We start from the raw sequence: 27,199 nt of genomic DNA, 5'->3' as shown, positions 1-27,199 counted from the left end.
TAGGTAAGCAGCTTGGTTTGAAGAAATCAACTGTGGGAGCAATTATTAGGAAATGGAAGACATACAAGACCATTGATAATCTCCCTCGATCTGGGGCTCCACGCAAGATCTCACCCCGTGGGGTCAAAATTATCACAAGAACAGTGAGCAAAAATCCCATAACCACACGGGGGGACCTAGTGAATGACCTGCAGAGAGCTGGGACCAAAGTAACAAAGCCTACCATCAGTAACACACTACGCCGCCAGGGACTAAAATCCTGCAGTGCCAGACGTGTCCCCCTGCTTAAGCCAGTACATGTCCAGGCCCGTCTGAAGTTTGCTAGAGAGCATTTGGATGATCCAGAAGAAGATTGGGAGAATGTCATGTGGTCAGATGAAAGCAAAATATAACTTTTTGGTAAAAACTCAACTCGTCATGTTTGGAGGACAAAGAATGCTGAGTTGCATCCAAAGAACACCATACCTACTGTGAAGCATGGGGGTGGAAACATCATACTTTGGGGCTTTTTTTCTGCAAAGGGACCAGGACGACTGATCCGTGTAAAGGAAAGAATGAATGGGGCCATGTATTGTGAGATTTTGGGTGAAAACCTCCTTCCGTCAGCAAGGGCATTGAAGATGAAATGTGGCTGGGTCTTTCAGCATGACAATGATCCCAAACACACCGCCCGGGCATCGAAGGAGTGGCTTCGTAAGAAGCATTTCAAGGTCCTGGAGTGGCCTAGCCAGTCTCCAGATCTCAACCCCATAGAAAATCTTTGGAGGGAGTTGAAAGTCCATGTTGCCCAGCAACAGCCCCAAAACATCACTGCTCTAGAGGAGATATGCATGGAGGAATGGGCCAAAATACCAGCAACAGTGTGTGAAAACCTTGTGAAGATGTACAGAAAAAGTTTGACCTCTGTCATTGCCAACAAAGGGTATATACAAAGTATTGAGATAAACTTTTGATATTGACCAAATACTTATTTTCCACCATATTTTTCAAATAAATTCATAAAAAATCCTACAATGTGATTTCCTGGATTTTTTTCCCTAATTTTGTCTGTCATAGTTGAAGTGTACCTATGATGAAAATTACAGGCCTCTCTCATCTTTTTAAGTGGGAGAACTTGCACAATTGGTGGCTGACTAAATACTTTTTTGCCCCACTGTATATCCCACAATGTATAGCTAGCTAGCTAAGTAAAGTTCATAGTCAACACCAACATTTGTCTGACAATAACTTATATCCCACATTCTTCCACAAAGCATAGCTATCTATCTAGCTAGTGTCTTGTTTTGCACACTTTGTACAAAATAATATAATGCAGTACTACAGGATATTTCTTAACGTAGCTTTTTATTAGCTAGCTATAACTGGCATGTTCACGTATCCCCAACCAGGATCAAACTGACCATGACCTAACCATTTGGGTGGTCTTAACCAATCATAGCACAGGCGGTAAAATGCATCCAATTACAATTCAGTATGTTTACACATATGAATATTACAGCTAGCTAGCAAAGTAAAGTTCATAGTCAACACCAAACAGCTCATTTATAATACATCATGCAATGGACATTGCTCATCTGACGTTAGCTAACTCCATAAAGTCAAATTGGCTTGCGTGCTAATATTACATGTCCACCAGATTTCAACTTATTACATAACAGCTGCTAGCTAGCTTGCTCATTTAACTTTAGCTAACGTTACAGACCTTATGCACTGATTCAGTACGCTCCCTCTTCTCAATGCAATTGTATTCCTGTCATTGTAATCCAAATTTACACTGACTGATCAATACTTTTCAGTGTGTTCCCAAAAAGGCGACCTTGCCACACATGCACCCAGTTAAAACTGGCTAATGTAACCGAATCTGAACGCAGTTAAAAGAAAATGCCATGCTTGCTAACTTGGTATATTACCTAACTGAAATTATACAGTTTTCAACACATCAACTGTTTTCAACTATTTATTTCTAAGCAAGCAAGATAAATACACGTTCAATCAGTACTGAGTGAATGAACAACAAAAACGTTGTGCAAGAAAGCTTCCAGGCGCATGCCCACAATCCGCCCCCCTGCCACACAGCACTGTGTTCCTGGGCAGTACTCACGGATGAGGGAAACGATCTCTTTCATACTTGAGAGTCTGAGAGCTAGCCTCTTCTCCGTTCTAGTAAGACGGACGCAGTTGTACATACCACCCCACTCACTGCCACTTGCCTGCCACTCCACGAACCCAAAGGCTCTTTTAAGAGCCACCTAATAAATGCAAATAAACACTGTGTGTCAAACTTATACACCAAAGAGAATGGTCAAACTGTGTCCTCCGAGAGGAGGACCCAGAACCTTCAGTTCCAAAGATGGTGACGCTAACCATTACACAAGGAACCTTGTTATAAACACATCAGCTTGACACTCTATTTATATGGACAGTCTGGCCTATTTAACTAGACATTCTGATGATGACAGGAGTTATCAATATTGCTCTTGATGATCCACAGCATTATGCAGGCTTTTCTGATCAAGCTCAGTGCTACCACATCTGATTCTACTACTCATCTGTTCATCAAGACCTCAGCTGTTCATCGAGCCCGTGAATAGCAGAATCAGGTGTGGTAGAACTGGGCTTGAACAAAAAAGCCTACATAAACCTGTAGCTTGTCAAGAGACATTGTGGCCATCCCTGAAATGTATTTACAAAGTTAACTATATCTGATGCATCTACATTTGGTGGTAAATTTGATATTTAGTTATAACTCACTTTTGTTTACAGGCAGTTTACTACTAGGCCTTTCTTCAACTATTATGTACATTTTCATGTAAATAGTTAATGGATACTGAGGTTGTTCAATTGTCTTAAAATGTCTTAAAAAGTAACATGACAAAAAAATCCCCATCAAAATCTGTTAGTTTAATGTAAAGTCCATTATCCCTCTGAAGAGTAAGAAATAGTCTGTTTGAGAAGGTTTGAATCCATCGCAACCTGCCGACATATACAGTAGTTTTAAGTACAATACCAATATAGCTACTGTAGTAGGTCATAGCTGTGTCCTGGAAAACCATGGTAGAGCATGGGTGGAATAGGTATTATGGTGCTCATGTAAACTTCCTTTATTTTTTGGCTTCAGACCAAAGCCTATTCTCACTTAAATTGTAGTTTTTTTGTTTTTAATATATAGGTAACTGCCAGAAACACTTGACTAAATGAGGGATACAAAGTATATTGAAAGAAGGTGCTTCCACACAGGTGTGGTTCCTGAGTTAATTAAGCAATTAACATCCCATCATGCTTAGGGTCATATAAAAATGCCCAATTGGGTGTGGGGGGCTAGATAAGGGGGAGGAGAGAAAGAAAGACGTTGGTGGGAAAGTGGGGAGAGAGAGAATGATGCAGAAAAATTAATCCATGCTTTTGTCACTTTTAGGCTAGACTACTGCAATGCTCTACTTTCCGGCTACCCGGATAAAGCACTAAATAAACTTCAGTTAGTGCTAAATACGGCTGCTAGAATCTTGACTAGAACCCAAAAATTTGATCATATTACTCCAGTGCTAGCCTCCCTACACTTGCTTCCTGTAAAGGCAAGGGCTGATTTCAAGGTTCTACTGCTAACCTACAAAGCATTACATGGGCTTGCTCCTACCTATCTTTCCGATTTGGTCCTGCCGTACATACCTACATGTACTCTACGGTCACAAGACGCAGGCCTCCTAATTGTTCCAAGAATTTCTAAGCAAACAGCTGAAGCAGTGCTTTCTCCTATAGAGCTCCATTTTTATGGAATGGTCTGCCTACCAATGTGAGAGACTCAACTTTTAAGTCTTTACTGAAGACTCATCTCTTCAGTAGGTCTTATGATTGAGTGTAGTCTAGCCATGGAATGTGAAGGTGAACGGAAAGGCTCTGGAGCAATGAACAGCCCTTGCTGTCTCTGCCTGGCCGGTTCCCCTCTCTCCACTGGGATTCTCTGCCTCTAACCCTATTACAGGGGCTGAGTCACTGGCTTACTGGTGCTCTTCCATGTCGTCCCTAGGAGGGGTGCGTCACTTGAGTGGGTTGAGTCACTGACGTGGTCTTCCTGTCTGGGTTGGCGCCCCCGTTTGGGTTGTGCCGTGGCGGAGATCTTTGTGGGCTATACTCGGCCTTGTCTCAGGATGGTAAGTTGGTGGTTGAAGATATCCCTCTAGTGGTGTGGGGGCTGTGCTTTGGCAAAGTTGGTGGGGTTATATCCTGCCTGTTTGGCCCTGTCTGGGGGTATCATCGGATGGTTCCACAGTGTCTCCTGACCCCTCCTGTCTCAGCCTCCAGTATTTATGCTGCAGTAGTTTAAGTGTCGGGGGGCTAGAGGTCAGTCTGTTCTATCTGGAGTATTTCTCCTGTCTTATCCGGTGTCCTGTGTGAATTTAAGTATGGTCTCTCTAATTCTCTCTTTCTCTCTTTCTTTCTTTCTCTCTCTCTGAGGACCTGAGCCCTAGGACCATGCCTCAAGACTACCTGGCATGATGACTCCTTGCTGTCCCCAGTCCACCTGGCTGTACTGCTGCTCCAGTTTCAACTGTTCTGCCTGCGGCTATGGAACCCTGACCTGTTCACCGTACGTGCTACCTGTCCCAGACCTGCTGTTTTCAACTCTCCAGAGACAGCAGGAGCGGTAGAGATACTCTCAATGATCGGCTATGAAAAGCCAACTGACATTTACTCCTGAGGTGCTGACCTGTTGCACCCTCGACAACTACTGTGATTATTATTATTTGACCATGCTGGTCATTTATGAAAATTTGAACATCTTGGCCATGTTCTGTTATAATCTCCACCCAGCACAGCCAGAAGAGGACTAGCCACCATGCATCTACACCTGCATTGCTTGCTGTTTGGGGTTTTAGGCTGGGTTTCTGTACAGCACTTTGAGATATCAGCTTTTGTATATATACATTTGATTGATTGATGAAAGAAAGAGAGATGGAGAGAGTGAAAGAAACAAAAGAAGGGAAAGAGAACAAGAAAGAGAGGGAGAGAGAGCTGAGACATGGAGAACGGAAAACGGGGGAGAAAGAGAAAGTGAGAAGCGAGATAGAGAAGGCCCTTGAGCTCTCATGAAACTAGTGGCGCAGTAATCATGGTCTGTCTGTCTAATGGCTATTTGTACACTAGGTGGCACCATAAAACCACCGGAGACATGACTGGAATTTTAAACAGCTGCACTCTCCATAGAGATACATCATTGACTCTCACAATCAGCAGCAGCGGTGTAGCATACCCTACCCTACACTAAAACCCTTTACAGTTTGAATGGAACCCTGAAGGCTGCCTACAGATGTAGGCCTATGCAGCAGCAATACATACAACAATTATGCATGTCATCCCTTATGGAAAAAACACATGTGAACACGTGATCACGAGATCAGCCACTTTAATAATGGGAATTGATGGGAAACTAGCCACTTTAAACAATGCTACCTTATATAATGTTTACATACCCTACATTATTCATCTCATATGCATACGTATATACTGTACTCTATATCATCGACTGCATCCTTATGTAATACATGTATCACTAGCCACTTTAACTATGCCACTTTGTTTACATACTCATCTCATATGTATATACTGTACTCGATATCATCTACTGTATCTTGCCTATGCTGCTCTGTACCATCACTCATTCATATATCCTTATGTACATATTCTTTATCCCCTTACACTGTGTATAAGACAGTAGTTTTGGAATTGTTAGTTAGATTACTTGTTGGTTATTACTGCATTGTCGGAACTAGAAGCACAAGCATTTCGCTACACTCGCATTAACATCTGCTAACCATGTGTATGTGACAAATAAAATTTGATTTGATTTGATTTGATTTTTTAAGGGATTACATGCATAATTGAAGCAACATGTGATAACATGAAACTACACAAGACAACATGTGAGAACATGATCTCATGTTAAAGAAATGTGACAACTTGGGGATGCAACACTTCAACATGTGATACCATTCAACTGAAATCATATGTTTTTGGAAAACTTCCCGTGATATTTCACGTGAAAACGTGTTTTTGAAACATTTCACATGTGCCATTTTACATGTGAAATCAGGTGAATTGGGGTTTTGGAATAATTTACATTTATGAAATTTTTCAAATGTACATTTATTTTTATTTTTAAGTGTTATATTTTCACACCAGATGGGTGCAGTGAAATGTGTTGTTTTACAGGGTCAGTCATAGTTGTATAGCAACCCTGGAGCAAATTAGGATGGAGTGCCTTGCTCACCAAGGTTGCCAGGTGCATGGTGTTTCCTCCGACACATTGGTGCGGCTGGCTTCCGGGTTGGATGCGCGCTGTGTTAAGAAGCAGTGCGGCTTGGTTGGGTTGTGTATCGGAGGACGCATGACTTTCAACCTTCGTTTCTCCCGAGCCCGTACGGGAGTTGTAGCGATGAGACAAGATAGTAGCTACTAAACAATTGGATACCACAAAATTGGGGAGAAAAAGGGGTAAAAATTCAACAACAAAAAAACAAAAAAAATATTCAGAATGGTGACATTTGCGCAATCTGTTTTCTATCGCTCATTTGCACGTCAGGCTAATGATATCATGCCACGGTGTGGGACTGTGGGTCAGTTAACCTTGTCGGAGTGGGCGCCCTGATTCTAGTTTGTGAGCTAGGCAGGCTACTGCCTGGGAACGTCTCCCACTCAGAAGTACGAGATGGGGAGGGGGCGGGGGTAGGTTGACCTCAGGTCTCCCCACTGGAAGCCAAAGGTAGGGGGAGCGGGGGAATCTATCAAATAGCGTATCTCTAACTTTGTACAGTACTAATGCAATTAGTTGTGTAATTTATTTTGTGTGTTTCTTGTTTTGAAGTGCAATAGTGTAATAATCAGGTTCTCTTCTTTATAAGTGTGTTATTCTATGGCTGTATTTGTGTGATACAGGATGTGCAATGTAGTTTTATTTGTGTGTTTTTTGTTAGCAATAGTGTAATAATTTGATATTTTTTATTTGTATTTATATACTACAATTTGTTTCTATTTGTCTTTGTTACTTCTTTTTTTTATGAGTCTTATTTTTGTATAAATATTTATATAGTTTTAAATGTTATGATTATTTATTTGTGTTGCTCCAAATGTCTGAATAAAAATGACTGCTAGTGCAGAATGGCGCTTTTGGGGTGGGTGGGTGGGGGGGTCGCCCAGGGAGCCATACAAACTAGAACCCCCACTGCTTACAACACTTCCACCATCAGTATTCCTTTCTCCCGGGAACGTTGGATTTGACTAATGGGGGCGCGCGCTAGAATGTGTGCTATGTGCCCGCGCATCATCCCTGATGAGAACCCGCTGTACGAGCTTTATGATACCCTAGGCTACTACAGTTCCACGAGTTGGACTGTTTTGCTATTTAGGTTATGCATTCATCGACATAAATACATAACATCAAGCAATAACAGCATATGAAAAGCACCCCCAGATCTAAATGTGATGCGAGACACCGTATCATATTATTCGCACCATCTCCCGTTCCCGCCTCTTAATATTGACTTGCATACTGTTTCGCTCTCTCTCTCTCTCTCTCTCTCTCTCTCTCTCTCTCTCTCTCTCTCTCTCTCTCTCTCTCTCTCTCTGGTTGTCCTGGTGATAACGAGATAGAGGAGCCTTACAACACTGAATCCAAGAGACAGAGGGATGAGATAGAAACGGTTGGAGCGTGTATCTGCATTCATTATAGCCTAATTATTAAATGATGTGGGACATATCCTATATATATTGACTAAAAGCCTAGCAAAGCCATAAAATGCGTCTTTCATGATATGTTCATGGATTGTTTGACCTGCCAAAAAAAATGTTTTACTCGGGCTGCGCTATTTCAGTGTTGTTGAACTAGATAGACACGTTTTTTTCTCATAATTATTGATTTCTTACGCCGCCAACCTGAAGTTCATCGTTATCATCTTGGCCGCCGGGATGGTGGCCTTCGTTGGAGCAGTCATCTGCATCATCGCCGCGGTCCATACCGGCTCCGCTGCCGAATCTACCCAGCAGCCTGTGACAGACAACCAGTCGCAGTCTCCATACGCTGGAGTGCAGCAGACTTTCCCCGGGGGCTCCGTGGCGCGAGCGGGTCCCCTGGGCGCTATCCATGGTTCTGAAAGGCAGCACGGAGAAGCGCCCACCTTCTTCCACGTCGCCAGCGGCTTTGATGCCGTCGGTGGAACTAGGCAGGTTAGTCAACTTATCTGCACCCCAGTCCCCGCCGGAGAATGCCACCCCAAAAACTTTCAGCAACAAGCCGAAGACCCGTCACTGTACGCCGGAGAAGACTGGGGATACCTACGCACCACGGCAGAGGAACTACAACAGACAGTGCTCCAGCAGAAGGACCAGATTATCACCGACCAGCGGACCATTAGGGATCTGTCAGGCAAGCTTTCGGAGTGTGAGAGCGGAATAGAGGGGCGTAGAGGCGCGGGGCTCTGGGGAGGTAAGAGGGTAGATGAGGTCCGGCTCGTAGTCCGGGACCGTGCTCCGTCGTCGACTGTGGCACAGCTGCTCACCGCTCAGGCTGTGGACGAGCTGGAACAGGCTATCGTTCAGATGAAAGACCGCATAGAGAAACTGGAGGTAAGGAGAATGGGAGAAACGTGTGTCATGTCTGTTGGTGTTGAATTCCACTATCACATATCTTTATTTTAAACGAACTTGTTATTGTATCGTTAAATAAATCAGTGAATAGGCTAATTCTGCCGCTCTTGTGTGTCAGCTGACCTGCTTGGCAGACCTCGATAGCATTCAGTCAATCTGAATTTCTACTCACGTCTCTGACCGCAGTATGTCGGTGTGGGTGTGGCTGCGTGGTTTTACTGTTTAATTGAGACCATTTCCAGTTGATAGAAATCAGGGACAGTATTAGATTAGGTGAGATGACCGCCTACAGGTAACTGCCAAAATAAAGGAAACACCCACATCAAGCCACCACAAGCCGCCAGAACAGCGAGTCTTGGCATAGATTCTACAAGTGCCTGGAACTCTATTGGGCGGATGTGACACCATGCTTCCACAATAAATTCTATAATTTGGTGTTTTGTTGATGGAAAACACGTCACAGGCGTTGCTCCAGAATCTCCCATCAGTGTTCCAATGGGTTGAGATCTGGTGACACACACACACACGCACACACACACACACACACACACACACACCCTTTAAACATCCTATGCTCCTTTGAGACCCCATCTTTCAAAGTCACTGAGATCTATTTTTGTAGCCATGGTTAAAATAAAGGTTATTGCTATCTGGGATCCTTGGGACATCCCTACCCTAAACCCTAACCTTAATCCCTATCCTTACCGTAAACCCTAACTTTAACCATAACCCTTACCTAACCCTGAATTTAACCCTGACCATAACCATTTTGAATGTCAACTTCAATGGGTTAAAGTCGAAGTCCCAAGGACCCCGGATAGCAAGGACTCCCAAATAATGGGCAACTGGGAATTTTTATACATGACCCTAAGCATGGGATGTTAATTGCTTAATTAACTCAGGAACCACACCTGTGGAAGCATCTGCATTCAATGTACTTTATATCCCTTGTTTACTCGAGTGTTTCCTTTATTTTGGCAGTTACCTGTATATCAACATCTGACTTATTGTCCATGAAAATTGATTAGCTGCATTATATTGAAATTGATTAGATACATTATATTCGACTTGGCTATAGCTTATTAGAGTTCAACTCAATATTGAGGAACCAATCAGTTACTTCACCAAAATCTATTTACATATTTTGGTATCACTTGTTGCTGTTGCATCATTACAATGTCTTCTCAACACTGCTTCACAACTCAAGTTACATTTAGCCAATTTGATGAATGGAAACCCCAAAACTAGAATGTTGTAGGATAATTGGTTAGGCCTAGTCTGCAGATACATGAGGATTTGTTATTCCAGGCACCTCTGCTTCCAACATAACTAGCCCAGGGGAGGAGAAGAGGGGGGATGGAGGAGGGAGGGGAGAGTAGAGTAACACAAAGCGGCTTTATAGCTGCCTGCCAAGCAACATGTGATGTACAACCCCATTTCTTCTGGAGAAAATATAATACATTATTCTTACGACCAGTTACCTATATTTGTTGAGAGCAGAGACCATCATATTCTTTTTTCAGCCTCTGCCTAGCACACTACTATTATACTATATCAGTGGTGTACCTCTGTATCTGTGGTCCTACCATCTTTGGTCACTGAACCTCCAGTCATAGTGCAACTGATCATTAGGCCTATAGTCTTAACAAATGTACCCCACGTGGAAAGGTGAGGTACCCCTAAGGGTACTAGTACCTCATGTTGAGAACCACTGCTCTATATGTAACAGCATGTGCCTCACTGTAAATAATATGTTGCGTTGTCTGTGTGTCTATTTGACTGCACTTCGCTTTGTTGCAGTTGTAGTGTTTTTCCTTGGCTGACTATTGACTGAGAGGGCCTTCAATTACTTGTTTTCCTGGCACTATTTCTGCATTTCTCTGCACATAATTGATTGTCCATAATAAAAATAATAACAAATCCGGAGATTAGAGTGCTTATCTAACACAAAGGCCCACATTAATCACAGCACATTAAAAAGTGTGAGTGCAGCTCTAAAAATTTAACTGGCGTCCAGTGTTGCGTTCGAAACCACCTAAAAGCGAGACCGATTCAAGACCAAAACCGGAGCAAATCGGGTCAGAGTCAAAACCAAGATCGGGGGGGGGGGTGAGACCAAGTCAAGACTGAGACCGGGAGGGGGACAAGGGGTCCGAGACCGAGTCAGGAGCGAGACCAGAAAAATTTGAGTCCAATTCAAGACCATGATGGTAATTTAGTCAAATCGCTACCATAATAAGAGTTCAAATGTCCAGTATTTCTGTGTTCATATTTCAGAAGAACACACAGTATGGATTTCTTAGACATTCAGAATGGTGAGAAAAACATGCATACGGAGGGCAAATAGAGCCACTCTACAAATGATTACTAACCCAAACACAGTGGGAAACAATGAGGGCCTTCTACACCTTCAGAGAAGGGCAAAGGATTTAGAAAATAATAATAACAATAATAATTACAATTATATTACTCTTTTCAATTATGTTCTGATTTATAATCGCTTCAGTTTTTGTTGGAAAGGAAAGGGTTAACACATATCCAATCAGGATTTTTCTTTGGTTATTTCTGGGGCTAGCTAAGTCAGCCATTGGCTAGGCCATCAGAAGCTAGATAGAAGGCATCTGCCATTCAACTGTGTTAGGGAAACATTTTGAAGTGACAGTGGAATCAACCAATCACATTTTGACTTGTAATTGGTGGGATCATTTTAACAAAAAAGCATTCTCTTCTCAAAGGCCAATGGGTCACTGCGCAATAGCAAGCAGTAGTTTTCACATGGTCTAGCTAGCTATCCTTTGTTGTAAACTAATTTGCAGCATCTGCAGCAGGTGTTATCAAAGAGGACGTTGTTGCAAATTTGTTAGCTTCTCCCTTTTCAAGAATAACTTTCAACAAGAAGTTAACCTTTACTGCAGTGGGCTCAATCAGGGTCACATAGAGTGATTCTTGGTACTTAAACAAATCTACTTTGAAACAAAAACCACACACATGGTTATGGGATTAAAAAAAGACACCTGTACCATGTCAGATATAGAGTTAAAATGTATAAAAATATATGTGCAATACCCACTGGACAAAAAGTGGGTATACGGTGTATACCTGCATATAGTGTCACACCCTGATCTGTTTCACCTGTCCTTGTGATTGTCTCCACCCCCTCCAGATGTCGCTTATTGTGTTTATCCCTGTGTTTCCTGTCTCTCTGTGCCAGTTCGTCTTGTAGGTTTCCAAGTCAACCAGCGGTTTTCCTGTTCCCCTGCTTTTTGCATTCTCCTTTTTTATAGTCCTCCTGGTTTTGACCCTTGCCTGTTTCTGGACTTTGTACCTACCTGCCTGACCATTCTGCCTGCCTTGACCACAAGCCTGTCTGCCACTTTGTACCTCCTGGACCTCCTGGTTTTGACCTTTTTTGCCTGTCCACTACCATTCTCTTGCCTACCCCTTTGGATTAAAAAACATTGTAGGACTCCAACCATCTGACCCCTGTGTCTGCATTTGGGTCTCGCCATGTGCCTTTGATATATAGTTTCCACCTCACCACTGGCCCTTTGTGTTTTACAAAAAGTGCGCTCTCGTACATGAGTGCGCTGGTATTTCCGTTGCTGTCCTTTCAGAATCATAAACCTGTCACACACTGAAGGCCAAGGTCCAATAGGTTTGCCACTGCCCAAACATGTCTATAATAGATATAAAGACTGTTCAGGTATGAATGTTTCAAGACAGGAGTGTATATATTTGGCCTGGCTAAGTGGTTTTATGTGCTTATTGAATGGAAGCTTATAATTCCACGTTTTTTATTCCGCTGGTCTCGGGAAGAAATTACGAGTCCTCACTGTCCTCACCGAGACCAGACAGAGACACTCAAAATGTACTACACCACTGCTGGCTTCATTTGTCTTTGTATTTCAGTGTCTGCTCTTCCCTCCCTCCCACACTCCCTCCCATGAAGTCAGATATCGGACCGCTGGCGTTCCCTCACAACCACACAGATGCAGCAACTGCGATGACTTCAAGAGGTGGTGGTGGTGGGCTCTCTGAGGCCCCTGATGGTTGGGGTGAGGCAGGGCCAGGGGGACAGGCAGGGGATGGACCAAAGCAGTGGCCACGGGTGGAGGATCTGGAAGGAGAGCTTGAGAGGAAGCTGGAACTCCTGGAGAAGGAGAGGAAGGCCCTGCGAAAGGAATCCCAAAGACACAGGCAGGAGATCGACCAAGGGATGAACTCCCTACACCACCGCATCGCTGGCCTGGAGGAGGGTGAGAGGAGGGGCAGAGGGTTAGGTGTAAGAGAAGATCAATAGTCATGAGTGATAGTCATACCTGTATGATATTCATTTATATGGTGGGGGAGGTTAAGAGTCGGGGACATGAAACCATAACTGATGTACCAGAAAGGTAACTTATTATCAATCTATGAAAACGACATCAACACATTATGATACAGAATAAGAAAAAAGTACATAACAAGAAAGAAAATCCAAGTGGATATATCACAGAAGAGAGATGAGATATCCTGGGGGCAGGAAAGAAGTCAAATGTGTGATGTAGCCATTGTATAAACCCCCAAATACACTACAAAGTCCTAATAAGACAAGTCTATTCAACATCCCCCCCCATACCAAATTACTTCATTACTCAAACACTCTCTCTATCCCTCTCTATTTCTCCACCCATACCTCCTTACCCCAGGACTTTCAGAGTACACCTATCCCGAGGGCTACAAGCTGTCCTTCCCAGCGCGTACCAACTATATGTATGCAGTGGTGCAGCACCCCATCCCTGAGCTGCGTGCCTTCACCGTGTGCCTCTGGCTGAGACCCACCGAGGGGGGCATCGGCACCCCCTTCTCCTACGCTGTAGCGGAGCAGCCAAACGAGCTAGTTCTGCTGCAGGGCATGCACACCCCTGTGGAACTGCTCATTAACGACAAGGTAATGGAGGAAACAGAGCAGAAATATTTTAGGGCACACTGAGTTAGACACAGCACAATTTAAGATGGAGCTATAACAGTACCTGAGAGTTTACTGTCGTATGATTTCTGCGACCAAAATGGCACCCTATTCCCTATGTACTGCACTACTTTTGACCAGAGCCCTGGTCAAAACTAGTGTGCTACATAGGGAATAGGATGCCATTTGGGACAAAGACAAAGCACCGTTTAGGCTAGAGCTGGGAGTGTAGTGTAGATCAGCATGAGGCCATTATGGTAATACATTGCCTGGAAGGCATAGAGAGCCACCTAGCTGGCTGTGCCCTTGAGGAAGGGCAGTCCGTGCCTTTGAAAAAGTAATACTGCAGTCCTCAAATGTTACTGTAATAAAAGAGCTGGATTAATATATTCCAGGGGGAAATTTGTTTAATGTCTCCATACAGTGTGTTAAGCAGCAAGATATCAACATTTAAAAAGTACAATATTTTATTTAATATAATATTGAGTTTTAGTGTAGGATATTCTTTACAACACATGGTTTAGGATCAGTACTGAGAACCACTTCGTCGTATGATTGATTGTCCATTGAATTGTTTGCTATTGCCATCTTAAATACTCAATTTGCAGTCTAATATAGTCTGCAGTATCACTGCACCACCTGCTCTATAGCACTAACACTCACACTAACCCAAACTGTTGTCCTCCCACCCCTAGGTGGCGCAGTTACCTCTGAACCTGTCTCGGGGCAGCTGGCACCACATCTGTGTAAGCTGGAGCCAGAGAGGTGGGGCGTGGCAGGCCTACCAGGGGGGCAAGCTGAGAGGAGAGGGGCAGGGCCTGGCAGCCTGGCACCACATCAGGCCTGGGGGAGTCCTCATCCTGGGGCAGGAACAGGTAAGACCTGGAGGGGTTGGTATTTTGGTGAGGAGTGGCAGGTTGAAGAGACCGCAACGGCATAGACCTATAGGGGGTTGTTGTTTTTAAAGGAGAGCATATTTTATTGTTCATTGAGATATAGACACAGGGATGAAATGAGAAGGGGCAGGTGAGAGGAACATGCCAAGTTGAAGTGGGGGACTTGAGCATCAAACCCCAGTCTCTCAGGGCAATGCCAAGTCCGGAGTTACCACTAGACCAAACTCTGACACATCCCTTCCTCTTTTCACCCCTTTCACTCCTCCACCTCCTTCTGCCTGTAGGACACTCTGGGCGGGCGTTTTGACTCGTCCCAGGCCATGGTGGGGGAGTTATCCCAGTGGAACGTATGGGAGCAGGTCCTGACCCCCAGTGAGGTGTCCAGCCTGGCCCACTGCAGCCAGCACAGCCCCCAGCCAAAGGGTAATGTGGCCCCCTGGACCAACCGGGAAGTAGAGGTGTTCGGAGGAGCCACCAAGGTGCCCATGGAGCCCTGCGCTGCCAAACGCACCAACACCCCACTGTGAGGGGAAGGGTGATATAGGATCCAGGGACCTTATTTATTTGGGTAAAAATCAACACAGTTACATATCGCAATATTTTTTGGGACAATATTATAGTGATACTTTTTGTTGTTGTTGCTAGGTAGTGTTAGCTAGCACTAGTCAGCTATGCCTGCTCCAGAACACTGGTATTTTGTTGCTCTTCATTTTCTTTTAAAATAGTGAGCCAACATGTTTTCAATGCTTTTATTTCCATGACTGATCAAAACTCATTTTCTCATGCTCTCTCGTTTCTCTTCAGCAGACATATAGAGAGCAATCTCTTTGGAACATCAAATTGCAATAAAATCGCAGTATCGAATCGCAATACATAAAGAATTGTGAGAATCAGTATTGTCACCTACATGTATTATAATATTCGTGAGATCCCTGGCAATTTCCCAGCCGTACTGTACGTGTCATATTATACAGCTGTGTTGAAGTAGGGCAAAACATTGTGGAGGTAACATATTTCTATCTGAACAACTAGTTATGTAGAACAGCAGGAATGCCTAACTGACAGTAGATTAAGGAATCATGTCAGCTCTATTCATCACATTTCTATCTGCAATGTTCGGTGTATTATACATTGTGAATTTGTGAAGTGAATATATGGGTGGAGCTTGGGTGAAAGGGAGTAAGGGAATGGGGAAATGAGGCGCGTGTTTAGAAGTGGGAGTGACACTGGTTTTGTAACTACTCATAAAGACTTTATTTATCCCTCAAAGGGGTAATTTTGTTTTGTTTTGCATGTTTGATTTTTCTATGTTTTACGTCTATTGTTTAAGTTTATTCAGAGCTACAGGACACAGAGTGGGTCGGCTAGGCATACATACTTTTGCATTTCAACTGCTGCTTTGGACTTGGTCTATGGCCAAGCACTAGGTCCGAGGAGCCGATTTTGTTTTCTCAATAGGAGCAAACAATTGGGTATCTATAGCTTTCTCTATCATCTGACTTGTGTCTAACCGAAGGGGATAACTCAAGTGTACATTATGATTTTATATAACATTTTATATGCAGACATTAAGAACAAACAATCGTGTCTGTCCAGCGTTGATTTTTTAAATAACTTTTTGTATCAACTTGTTTCAAAATAGCATTCTTACTGTATGTCTTTTCATATTCCTTCTCGTTAACATTTTTATAAATAGTCTATCTTAGTAATACAGCATGTCTAATCATTCCCTATGACTAATAAGAACTACAGAAACAGAGATATGAACGAATCTCTTTGGCACTAATTCAAATTCAGTAACTGTATCCAGTAATGTCAATGTGTGGCTTGAATTGATCCAGAAAATATGTCTTAGAGTTGGGCAGTGCTGTTACCCAAGCTCATTGAATAACTGTGTTACACAATATGGTATAGCACAAAGTTTGATACTTTCTAGAACACCAGAATAAGTATTGGTACCAAGTTGTACTGTCATGTATAAACTGTGTTATATAATGCTTTTATATTCAATGTAAACAGTGATATGAATAACAATGGGTTTAAATGCATGTCATTATACTGCAGACGTGTATTCATTTTACATATCAATGCACATTCATATATAATTCAATGTATGAAAGCCCTCTTCATCTTCTACACCTTGCCATCCAATGACGTGAGGTCTGAGGCCGGGTAGGCACATTCTATTGAGGCTCATAAAGCTACGGTGGTACGGTGTTTATCGGTATGACACGATCACAAAGATAACCATCAAACAGCAGCAACCATTAGACTCGCATTCACAAGCCGTAATTGCTTGTGCCTCACTCAGGGGACTTTCAGCACCACAGACAGCGACCCAAATGCAAGTGAGTCGGTCTACTTGTAAACAGCGCTACACACACAACATCAAATCAAATGTTATTTGTCACATGCGCCGAATACAACAGGTGAGTGATATGCTTACTTACAAGCCCTTAATCAACAATGCAGTTTTAAGATAAATAAAATAGATAAATAAAAGTAACAAATAATTAGAACAGCAATAAAATAACAATAGTGAGGGTATGTACAAGGGGTACCGGTACAGAGTCAATTGGGGGTAGAAGCTGTTAAGAGGTCTTTTTGACCTAGATTTGATGCTCCGGTACCGCTTGCCGTGCGGTAGCAGAGAGAACAGTCTATGACTAGGGCTTCTGGAGTCTTTGACAACTTTTAGGGCCTTCATCTGACACCGCCTGTTAAAGAGGTCATGGATGGCAGGAAGCTTGGCCCCAGTGATGTACTGGGGCATATGCACTGCCCTCTGTAGTGCCTTGCGGTCGGAGGCCAAGCAGGTGCCATACCAGGCAGTGATGCAACCAATCAGGTCTCGATGGTGCAGCTGTAGAATTTGAGGATCTGAAGACCCATGACAAATCTTTCCAGTCTCCTGAGGGGGAATAGGCTTTGTCGTGCCCTCTTCATGGCTATCTTGGTGTGTTTGGACCATGATAGTTTGTTGGTGATGTGGACACCAAGGAACTTGAAGCTCTCAACCTGCTCTACTACAGACCCTTCGATGAGAATGAGGGCGTGCTCAGTCCTACTTTTCCTGTAGTCCACAATCATCTCCTTAATCTTGATCATGTTGAGGGAGAGGTTGTTGTCCTGGCACCACACGGCCAGGTCTCTGACCTCCTTCCTATATGCTGTCTCGTTGTTGTTGGTGATCACGACTACCACTGTTGTGTCATCAGCAAACTTAATTATATTGTTGGAGTCGTGCCTGGCCGTGCAGTCATGAGTGAACAGGGAGTACAAGAGGGGACTGAGAACGCACCCCTGAGGAGCCCCCGTGTCGAGGATCAGCGTGGCGGATGTGTTGTTACCTACCCTTACCAGCTGGGGGCGGCTCGTCAGGAAGTCCATGATCTAGTTTCAGAGGGAAATGTTTAGTCCCAGGGTCCTTAGCTTAGTGATGAGCTTTCAGGGCACTATGGTGTTGAAAGTTGAGCTGTAGTGAATGAATAGCATTCTCACATAGGTGTTCCTTTTGTCCATGTGGGAAAGGGCAGTGTAGAGTGCAGGTTACCTTGGTGTTCTTGGGCACAGGGACTATGGTGGTCTGCTTGAAACATGTAGGTTTTACAGACTCAGTCAGGGAGAGGTTGAAAATGTCAGTGAAGACACTTGTCAGTTGGTCAGCGCATGCTCGGAGTACACGTCCTGGTAGTCCTTCTGGCCCTGCGGCCATGTGAATGTATACCTGTTCAAAGGTCTTACTCACATCAGCTACAGAGAGCGTGATCACACAACAGCTGATGCTCTCATGCATGTTTCAGTGTTACTTGCCTTGAAGTGAGCATAGAAGTAATTTAGCTCAACTGGTAGGCTCGTGTCACTGGGAAGCTCGCGGTTGTGCTTCCCGTTGTAGTCTATAATAGTTTGCAAGCCCTGCTACATCTGACGAGCGTCAGAGCCAGTGTAGAACCATTCGATCTTAGTCCTGTATTGACGCTTTGCCTGTTTGATGGTTCGCCAGAGGGCAAAGCGGAATTTCTTATAAGCTTCCGGGTTTGAATCCCTCTCCTTGAAAGCGGCAGCTCTACCCTTTAGCTCAGTGCGGCTGTTGCCTGTAATCCATGGCTTCTGGTTGGGGTACAGTCACCGTGGGGACGATGTCGTCGATGGACTTATTGATGAAGCCAATGACTGATGTGGTGTACTCCTCAATGCCATCGGAAGACATATTCCAGTCTGGGCTAGCAAAACAGTCCTGTAGCTTAGCATCTGTTTCATCTGACCACTTTTTTATTGACCGAGTCACTGGTGCTTCCTGCTTGAGTTTTTGCTTGTAAGCAGGAATCAGGAGGATAGAATTATGGTCATTTTTACCAAATGGAGGGCGAGGGAGAGCTTTGTACACGTCTCTGTGAGTGGAGTAAAGGTAGTCTAGAGTTTTTTTCCATCTGGTTGCACATTTAACAAGCTGGTAGAAATGAGGTAAAACGGATTTAAGTTTCCCTGCATTAAAGTCCCCGGCCACTAGGAGTGCCGCCTCTGGATGAGCGTCTTCCTGTTTGCTTATGGCCATATACAGCTCATTGAGTGTGTTCTTAGTGCCAGCATTGGTTTGTGGTGGTAAATAGACAGCTACCAAGAATATAGATGAAAATTCTCTTGGTAAATAGTGTGGTCTACAGCTTATCATGAGATACTTTACCACAGGTGAGCAAAACCTTGAGAGTTCCTTAGATTTTGTGCACCAGCTGTTGTTTACAAATATACATAGACCCTCACCCCTTGTCTTACCAGAGGTCACGACATCCTCCGAAGTTGGTCCCTCTCCTTGTTCAGGCGGCGTTCGACGGTCGACGACCTTCTGGCCATCGCTGATCCACTTTTCATTTTCTTTTGGTTTTGTCTTGTCTTCCATCACACCTGGTTCCAATTCCATCAATTCCATGTTGTGTATTTAACCCTCTGTTCTCCCCCCATGTCCTTGTCCGTAATTGTTTCTTGTAGTGCTTGTGCACGGTATGCTGGTTATTACCGGGTTTTGTTTGACACATTTCATGTATTCTTCTGTTGACGGTGGTTTATGTTTATTAAACGACACCGTTGTAAATCAGTTTTCGCTCTCCTGCGCCTGACTTCTCTGCCGCCAGTATGCACCTCATTACAACGGCTGTTCTATCCTGCCGAAAAAGTGCAAAACCCACCACCTGTATGTTATTTATGTCGTCTTTCAGCCACGACTCGGTGAAACATAAGATATTACAGTTTTTAATGTCCCGTTAGTAGGATATACGTGCTCGTAGTTAATCTATGTTTGTTATCCGGTGATTGTACATTGGCTAATAGAACCGATGGTAAAGGCAGATTACCCACTCGCCGTCAGATCCTTATAAAGCAGACAGACCTACGTCCCGAATATCTCCATCTCTTTCTCCTGCAAATGACAGGGATGAGGGCCTTGTCTGGAGTAAATCCTTCGCCTCCGACTCGTTAAAGAAAAAATCTTCCAGTACGTGGTGAATAATTGCTGTCCTGATATCTAGAAGCTATTTTCGGTCATAAGAGACGATTGCAGAAACATTATGTACAAAATAAGTTACAAATAACACGAAAAAACACACACACTATAGCACAATTGCCGTAAAACAGCAGCCATCTCCTCCAGCGCTCTGTGCCTAGTAGTCAGCACTACTAATTGACATATATACTTACACAATAGACATGTAATGTCATAGTAGTAGACGGCGCTACTGTAAATAAACTCTTGCATTTACATTTACCTGTTAACAAAGTCCATTTGTCTATCCTTCTGGGTAAAGACATCAGTGACTGAACTGTAAAACTCCTCCCTGTTTGCCTTCAGTTTTAAAAGTCTCTTGGTCTGAATGTGATGGAGATGATGGCAAGGGATGAGGGTCATCCTTGATTCCGGTTTTCGACTGTATGTCTTTATCTGTTTCAGCGCAGAAAATAACTTCTCAATATTGTGGCTGGTATAGTGAGGACCAGCTGCAGTAACTTTGTTGTCTCGGGATAGTCTGTATCAGTTCATGCTGGAACAAAAAGCTGAGGAGCTGTCCAGGTGTTTTGTCTTGTACCATTTGTGAACTGTACAATCCGACAAGATCAGTCTTAAATCTAACAAAATCAAAGTACTTGGCATATTTTGACAGGCTCTTTGTTGGCTGATGTCAAACTTTTGTGACATTGTTTCACCTTTTTTGCAGTCCAAACTTGGCTCTCATCTGAACATTGATATTGTCCAGTATGTTGCTATAGATTTGCCCTCTTCTTACTAGGATCGGCTGTTTACTACGAGTTTTGCTTCTTGCCAGGCCCAGATCATTGCATTTCTGCTCAAATCACTCATAGAAGCTATCAAAGTCTTGTTGCTGCCGTTCCAGTGCTTTCATTGTGTCGCTGATCTGGGGATGGCAGACACTCATATCCATCACTTTGTTCTGCAGAACACGGAAGAGCGCATCAGTTTCCTTGAAAATTCCATCATAGGCCATGAGCAAAAAGGAAACACGGTGGCGGTCTCTGGATGGGTTGCTAACTATTCATTTCTTTCAGCAAAAGCATGTAATAGTTCCACATAGTTGCCCCTAGGCCTGTTTGATGTGCTGGCACTCTCATCGTTGCCGCAAAATGCCACCGTCTGTTTACCTAGGTAGCATGCCGTAGCATTAATTAGCTAGGGCTTTCAAAATCTCACTGTTCTCTTTTACCTTTGTATTGTGCATGCTGATATTCAATCTCCATTGTTCATTGAATGCCAGATCTATCCGTGAGCTGCCAAATGTCTTAAGTGCTATCTGGCTTTTGATGTGAGACACAGGTTTCTCACGCTTGTTGAACGCCATAGACAAATTGTTCAAGTTGCAGTAACCGACTCTTGTCCACACGCTGTCACTGGTGGAGAACAGCAGGCAGGGGAAGCAGTAGAGTCGGCTGCTAGCAGTGCAGCCACAGAGTCAGTCTTTCCATTGATACAACTCAGTTTGAAATTATCGTGTCATTTTCTGTTCCTTCTTTAGATGTAGGTCGCTAAACTCAGGTGTTGGTCTTCACACTGTTTCTCTAGAAAATCCAATGTGATGACTTCTATTTATCGAATAATTACCTACTACTTATAATTATTACTCTATTAAATTAATCATGTAACAATTAACTCATTAGGAATTTGGGGCACCACGGGAAAAGTTGTTTCCTGAGTTACTATCTCCCGACTTAAACTCTACAGATGATCTAAATATCTCTTGCATCAATAACAGTACATTATTAATTATTACCTCATCAGTATTACCTCATATTAATTATTACCTCTCATTCTGAACGTTGTTGACTTCGTAAATCTGCACGTACCCTAACTTAAGTGATGAATACAAATTGCCTTCATTATTTATTTACTAACTAAACAATCACACGGAAATACATAAACACACACACACACACACAGTATAGGTTATTGATTACTAACATAATGCAATGACAACAGTCCCTATTTTTATTTTATTTTTATTTCACCTTTATTTAACCCTTGTACGCCAGTTGAGAACAAGTTCTCATTTACAACTGCGACCTGGCCAAGATAAAGCGAAGCAGTGCGACAAAAAACAACAACACAGTCAATAACACAATAGAAAAATCTATATACAGTGATTATATAGTCCCTAGTGGACTAACCTGATATGACGGATTGATAAACAATGGAAAGGGGGGTTGTGTAAGGAGAGGGAGAGACAGAGTCAAATTCTCATACATACATTTGGAAACTACGCTCACCGTAGTCAGAATATTTAGCACCCTAACAACCGCTCATTCGGATTAGAAATGCAACATATATTTACACGTTGATGTCTTTCTCTGTCGTCTCTCTGTAGTTTGATGTAAGTCTCTGGTTGTCCACCATAGGTCACAATGTCCTTAGTTGTATGCTTCTTTGTTCTGGAGTGTTATTAGAATGTATCCTTCAGGTGTACCACGCGGTGGTGAAAGGGATCTATTCCTCCCTCCCGTCTTTGGTCAATTGCCCTAGACTACTTCACATACCAGCTGCAGACTGTGAATGTTTGGTCTGGTCTTCACCTTCTTCACTCTTCGAGAGTTTCAGAGGGTCTTACCATTTTCTGGTCTTGTAGTTTCAACTATTTCAACGTGTGGACCACATCCTCACGTTCTCTGGTCTGTATTTAAATTCTCAGCGAGTCCTTTTAAGCACTCTGGCCTTGGAGGGCGTTCCGTCCTGTTGACACAATATATGTGCTCACGTGGACGGGGTTACTGACTGGGATCAAGTTTATATGAAAGTCAATATCTCATTCAGAAGGCTAAAATCAAATTTCTATCTTCACAAAAGTATTTTATACTTAAAAAGTATTCTTATATCTAATAATGTATTGTATACAACATTTAGATGCAAACCTGACATATAGACGTTCAGAGTTACAGTTATCTTGTAACTTGATATGACATGTTACTGTTTGGATCCCCACCAACAATTCCAAACGTTTCGATTTCAAAACAAATGTTCCAATGTCCAATCTTTTGCTGTTAGAGTTCTTAGCCAAGAGTCTCTCTACCCACAGCACATTCCTTTTTTCAGTACTGCAGGGCAAGAGAAAGAAAGTTTACGACTGACGTTAAGTCATAAAACCAGCCCAACTCCCCTTCCTCTCTGGTGGGAGAGGGGTCTGGCTATCTGTCAACCCTGTGCCGAGCTGATCTGGCAGCTTTGAGCCTCACCAAGGACAGAGAGTCATGACAATAGGCAGGGGCGAGCTCTGACTATCCTCTTGCAAAGCTCTCTACCTGCCTTCATCCGTTAGCTGGCAGTATAAGGTAGAAACACGAATGTGCAAGTCATGTCAATTCCTTTCATTGAGTTTGAATTTGAAGGGCGGGGAAAAGGTACATGACGAGGCTGCCTTTCCCCTCGCCTCCTTGTGCATTTTGTACTAGATCACTGCAAATTTGGGTAGTAGTACTAGTTCAGACATCTATTTTATCATGCAGAAAAAAATGAAGTTGACAATGAATATTGATAAAAAGTATATTTATTTATTTTTCATTAGTTATTTTATCATATATTTTCACACTGCCTACCCTTCCTACCCTAACCGCACATCACTGTCGCTTTCCCTGGTTATGACTAAGTGGCAAGTTCCTGTCTGGGTATCTTTACCCATATTAAAGAAATGTCCATTCATTTCTCTACTGTAGTTATTATTCCAACATCATTCTGCAGTGTGATCAGTGTTTTGCCTGCCTCTGGTCTGTTCGGCTCATGTCTGCACTTCTATGGTCTCTGTGATATTGTGGCAAACTGTACAGCTTAGAAAATGAATAAACAAGATATTTTCTCTATTAACCAAACAATGTCTTATAGTCGGTGTTGGGAAAATTACTCTTTGTATTACCTGTATTTTTTAACAGGTTTTTACTCTATGTTTAGGCAAATTTGGCATCTCTGTCTTTTTCCTCTTCTTTCCTGTCAGAGTTGGTATACTCTGTGTGTTCATGTCCTTGTCTTCACTGGTTTTGAAATGCACAGCCCGAAAAGCTCAAATGGCCAAAAGTAAAGTCTGTTTCAAATGTGAGTTATGTGTATTTCCTTCCTTTTCCTCTTTGTGTCAATGAATAACCTACTACATCTCAGTTTCAAAATGATTGATTCTAATATCAGCCTTAGATGGTGGCTATAACATATGAATAGGAAATTATATTAATTGATGTTCACTGTGCATGTTCTACATGTGATTGCATATATTTGGACTTTGCGTGTTGATGTGTTTGTGTGTTGCATAGGGGTAGAGCTTTAGGTATTACTGTAGCAGTAGAGCTCATACATACTTGCTTGCACAGGCTAGATACGTGTGGTTTAAGCATATCTAGGAAGTAGACTTTTACTGTATGGTGAGAGAGGTGCTTGGGCGTGCATGCTTTTGCACACCTGTGAGCAAATAAATTGGCAGGATTAAGTGTGTGTAAGTGAGAGCGAGAAAGAAATAAAGCTATTTGGACAAACAGTGGGATTATACATACTGTGCAGATTAACAGTGTGTGTGGGACAAGGACGGTTCCTGCTAGGCTACTTAGCAGGAACTACTAACCACCCTGTTACTCACTGACACACAAACCCTCGCTCACACTGCTGCCAGTCACATCCTGTGCTGTCCAGGACACACGCCACAGGTTCAATTTAAAACCCCACTGCTCCAAACACACTGAATTGGAAACACACACACCACACACACACACACACAGACACGCAAACACACACACACACATTCAGCATCAGTGTGAAGCCCTTTCTTCAAGCCCCAGGTGCTTGAATAGGGCAGGGTCAATGGAAACCTGCGTACTGGATATGGAAAAACACAACACAGGATTATAGAAAATATATAGCTTTTACTACAAAGAATCAATGTATACATTTATGAATATGGATGTAGTCTGGTAAATGCAATAAGTATCAGGCAGGACCAAAACACAACCGTGTAAACCCTAAATAGTCTCCAAATCCAAACAGCCACAAGACAAAAGTTGTACTGAGAATACTTACAATTGCTATTTCACAAACAACGAGACTGGAGAAATGATTATCGTTGTGACATTGGAAATGTTGATTGAGACTAGTTGCTCGGGGGGGCTCTGGCAGGCAGAAAGAAATGCATCACCATTCTTCTTTGTGTGGTTTTCTGGCAGACTAGAGGCTGTGTTGCGTATCCGTGCCTTTCGCAGGTCGGAATGCGGATTGCACATTTTGGTCACCCCCAAAAAAGAAAAAGGGAATGGGACAACTTCAATTGCACCACCCTCTAGCTCTGCACCTATACACTATACCAAAAACCCACCACCCCATTCCGCTACTTTGGCAGTTGGCCTGGGAGGATGGAACCCCTTCTCTCAAAACTTCCTGTAGATCTTCTGCACTCATCTCTCACACCCAAATTTTTCTCTCCTGCTGCAACTAGGACATCTATCTTCTGTGATTTCCGCTTCATCAGTGCAGTGCAGTTGATCACCATGGCTATAAATGCAAGAAATCCAACCCTACTATAATTCATCCTCTCTGGCTCTCTCTCTTCAGGCCTACTCAGTCAGGGGCTACCAGTCATCTCACTCGCCCTTGGGCTATCCTCTACTCTATTCACTGCCTCAGCATAGGAAACTTTCTGCCCCACTCAAGCTCTAACAATCTCAACCTGTCTCTCTCTCACAGGGCACTTCGGATCCCTATCTGCATGGGGACCCCCACAGTTGACACGCAGTGCTTTCTCTATCCCAACTGTATACTCCCTCTGAATATGTTCTCCTGCCCATTTCTCACATCGTCGGATCTCCACGCTGCTGCAACATGTCCGAATCCTTGGCACCTAAAGCACCATATCGGGTTCGGAACATAGGCCCTCGCAGAATAGCAAATATAACCTAACCTGACCTTATCAGGTCGAAACTCTCATAGCTCAACAAGACAGACAGGGTATTCTTAGTCTCACCATTGTCACTGGGTCTAAATCTCACTAAATGGCAGGCGTCACAAACACTAGGAATATTCCTTTTCATTTGATCCACCTCAACACTCAAGGCTACCACACTGATCACCTCTTTTAGCAGCTCCCTGCTCCGGAGTCCATAGCAGGCCACAGGTTGAGACCCTAGCTGTGTGACTCAAAGCGCCGCTTCCTCTGGGAGGCAGATACACAAAAAATCTAAACAATTCTACTTCTCGAAACATTCACAGATGTAGCCATTTCCAGTTTGTCCTTTACCCAGCATGACACAACATATGGTTTGGCCAAAAAGCAGGAAATGGAATCCACTCATTCCAAAAGTCTCACTCCTACTGGCCCAAAATCATCTCTGGTAAGATTCTCAGGGCAAACATTGGAAGTCTCTACCACACCTGTTGCTGCGGGTAGACCCACTACATCCTGAACTGGTTCAACTTCAGAGCGCTCACCACTGCCCACTGACTCCATTTCGAGATCATCAAGGTTCTCAAGAGACCCTGAAGACCTGTCATACCACTAGCCACCTAGCAATTTTATGAAGATGGCTTTAGCTAGCCCAGATAGGTCCCCAATCTCCTAACCTCATAACTAGCTACCAAGAATACATTTTTAGGCTATCAATCAAGTTAGAGTAGCTTGCTTGTCTAACTATCTTCGCTGGCATGCCTGCTAACAAGGTTAGTAGACTTTAGAGAAGTAAGCAATCACTTAATCTACTGAATAGGACTTACATTTCTTTCAATATTTTACCAATATTTTGGCAGAGATGCAGAAAAGCATATTTAGTTTCTTGAAATAAATAACCACCAGTCAGGAGGATACAGACAAAGGTATGCTGAAAAAGAAAAAAAAGAGTTTGATGTTTTTAAGTCTGTTGAAAAAGTTTGGTTACTAGCTAGCTACCTTTGGAGTTTGGATCTCGCCACGCGGTTGGCCTCAGTTGCTGGGACAGCTACTATCTGTCCAGCTTTCCTGCTGACCAAGGCCAGGTCTGAGGAGCTGCTTGGTGTAGCAGCTAGCCTAGTTGCTGATCAAGCTAGCTGTTTTTTCTAGAGGGCTTGAACGCAGCCCACAACGCAGTTAGCCATTGTGGCTAGAAGCGTGGTCTATCCCGCACTTATGGCTGTCTAGATCCCTGCTGTTTGTTGTTGTTGTTTCCAATCTTCCCTGTGACCTGCCCTGTCTGGAACTGCGAGGAGTAACAGCGTAACCTAAAAGAA

At 43.3% G+C, this 27,199-nt stretch overlaps 1 protein-coding gene across 1 annotated transcript; it reads left to right on the top strand.

Annotated features, from left to right (window-relative positions):
• Nucleotides 1–7,902: 7,902 nt before the first annotated feature.
• LOC112225706 (neuronal pentraxin receptor-like) lies at nucleotides 7,903–16,903 on the top strand (the record flags this gene model as incomplete). The annotated part of the gene is made up of 5 exons (XM_024389830.2): nucleotides 7,903–8,616; nucleotides 12,587–12,893; nucleotides 13,326–13,567; nucleotides 14,281–14,460; nucleotides 14,766–16,903. Coding segments are annotated over 5 exons (1,686 nt in total), but the record flags the coding sequence as incomplete, so codon positions are not given.
• Between the last annotated feature and the right edge of the window lie 10,296 nt (nucleotides 16,904–27,199).

The sequence above is a fragment of the Oncorhynchus tshawytscha genome, linkage group LG27 (assembly GCF_018296145.1).
Source record: "Oncorhynchus tshawytscha isolate Ot180627B linkage group LG27, Otsh_v2.0, whole genome shotgun sequence".
In the NCBI taxonomy this organism is placed as follows: Eukaryota; Metazoa; Chordata; class Actinopteri; order Salmoniformes; family Salmonidae; genus Oncorhynchus; species Oncorhynchus tshawytscha.
This window is presented reverse-complemented; position numbering and strand designations above follow the sequence as displayed.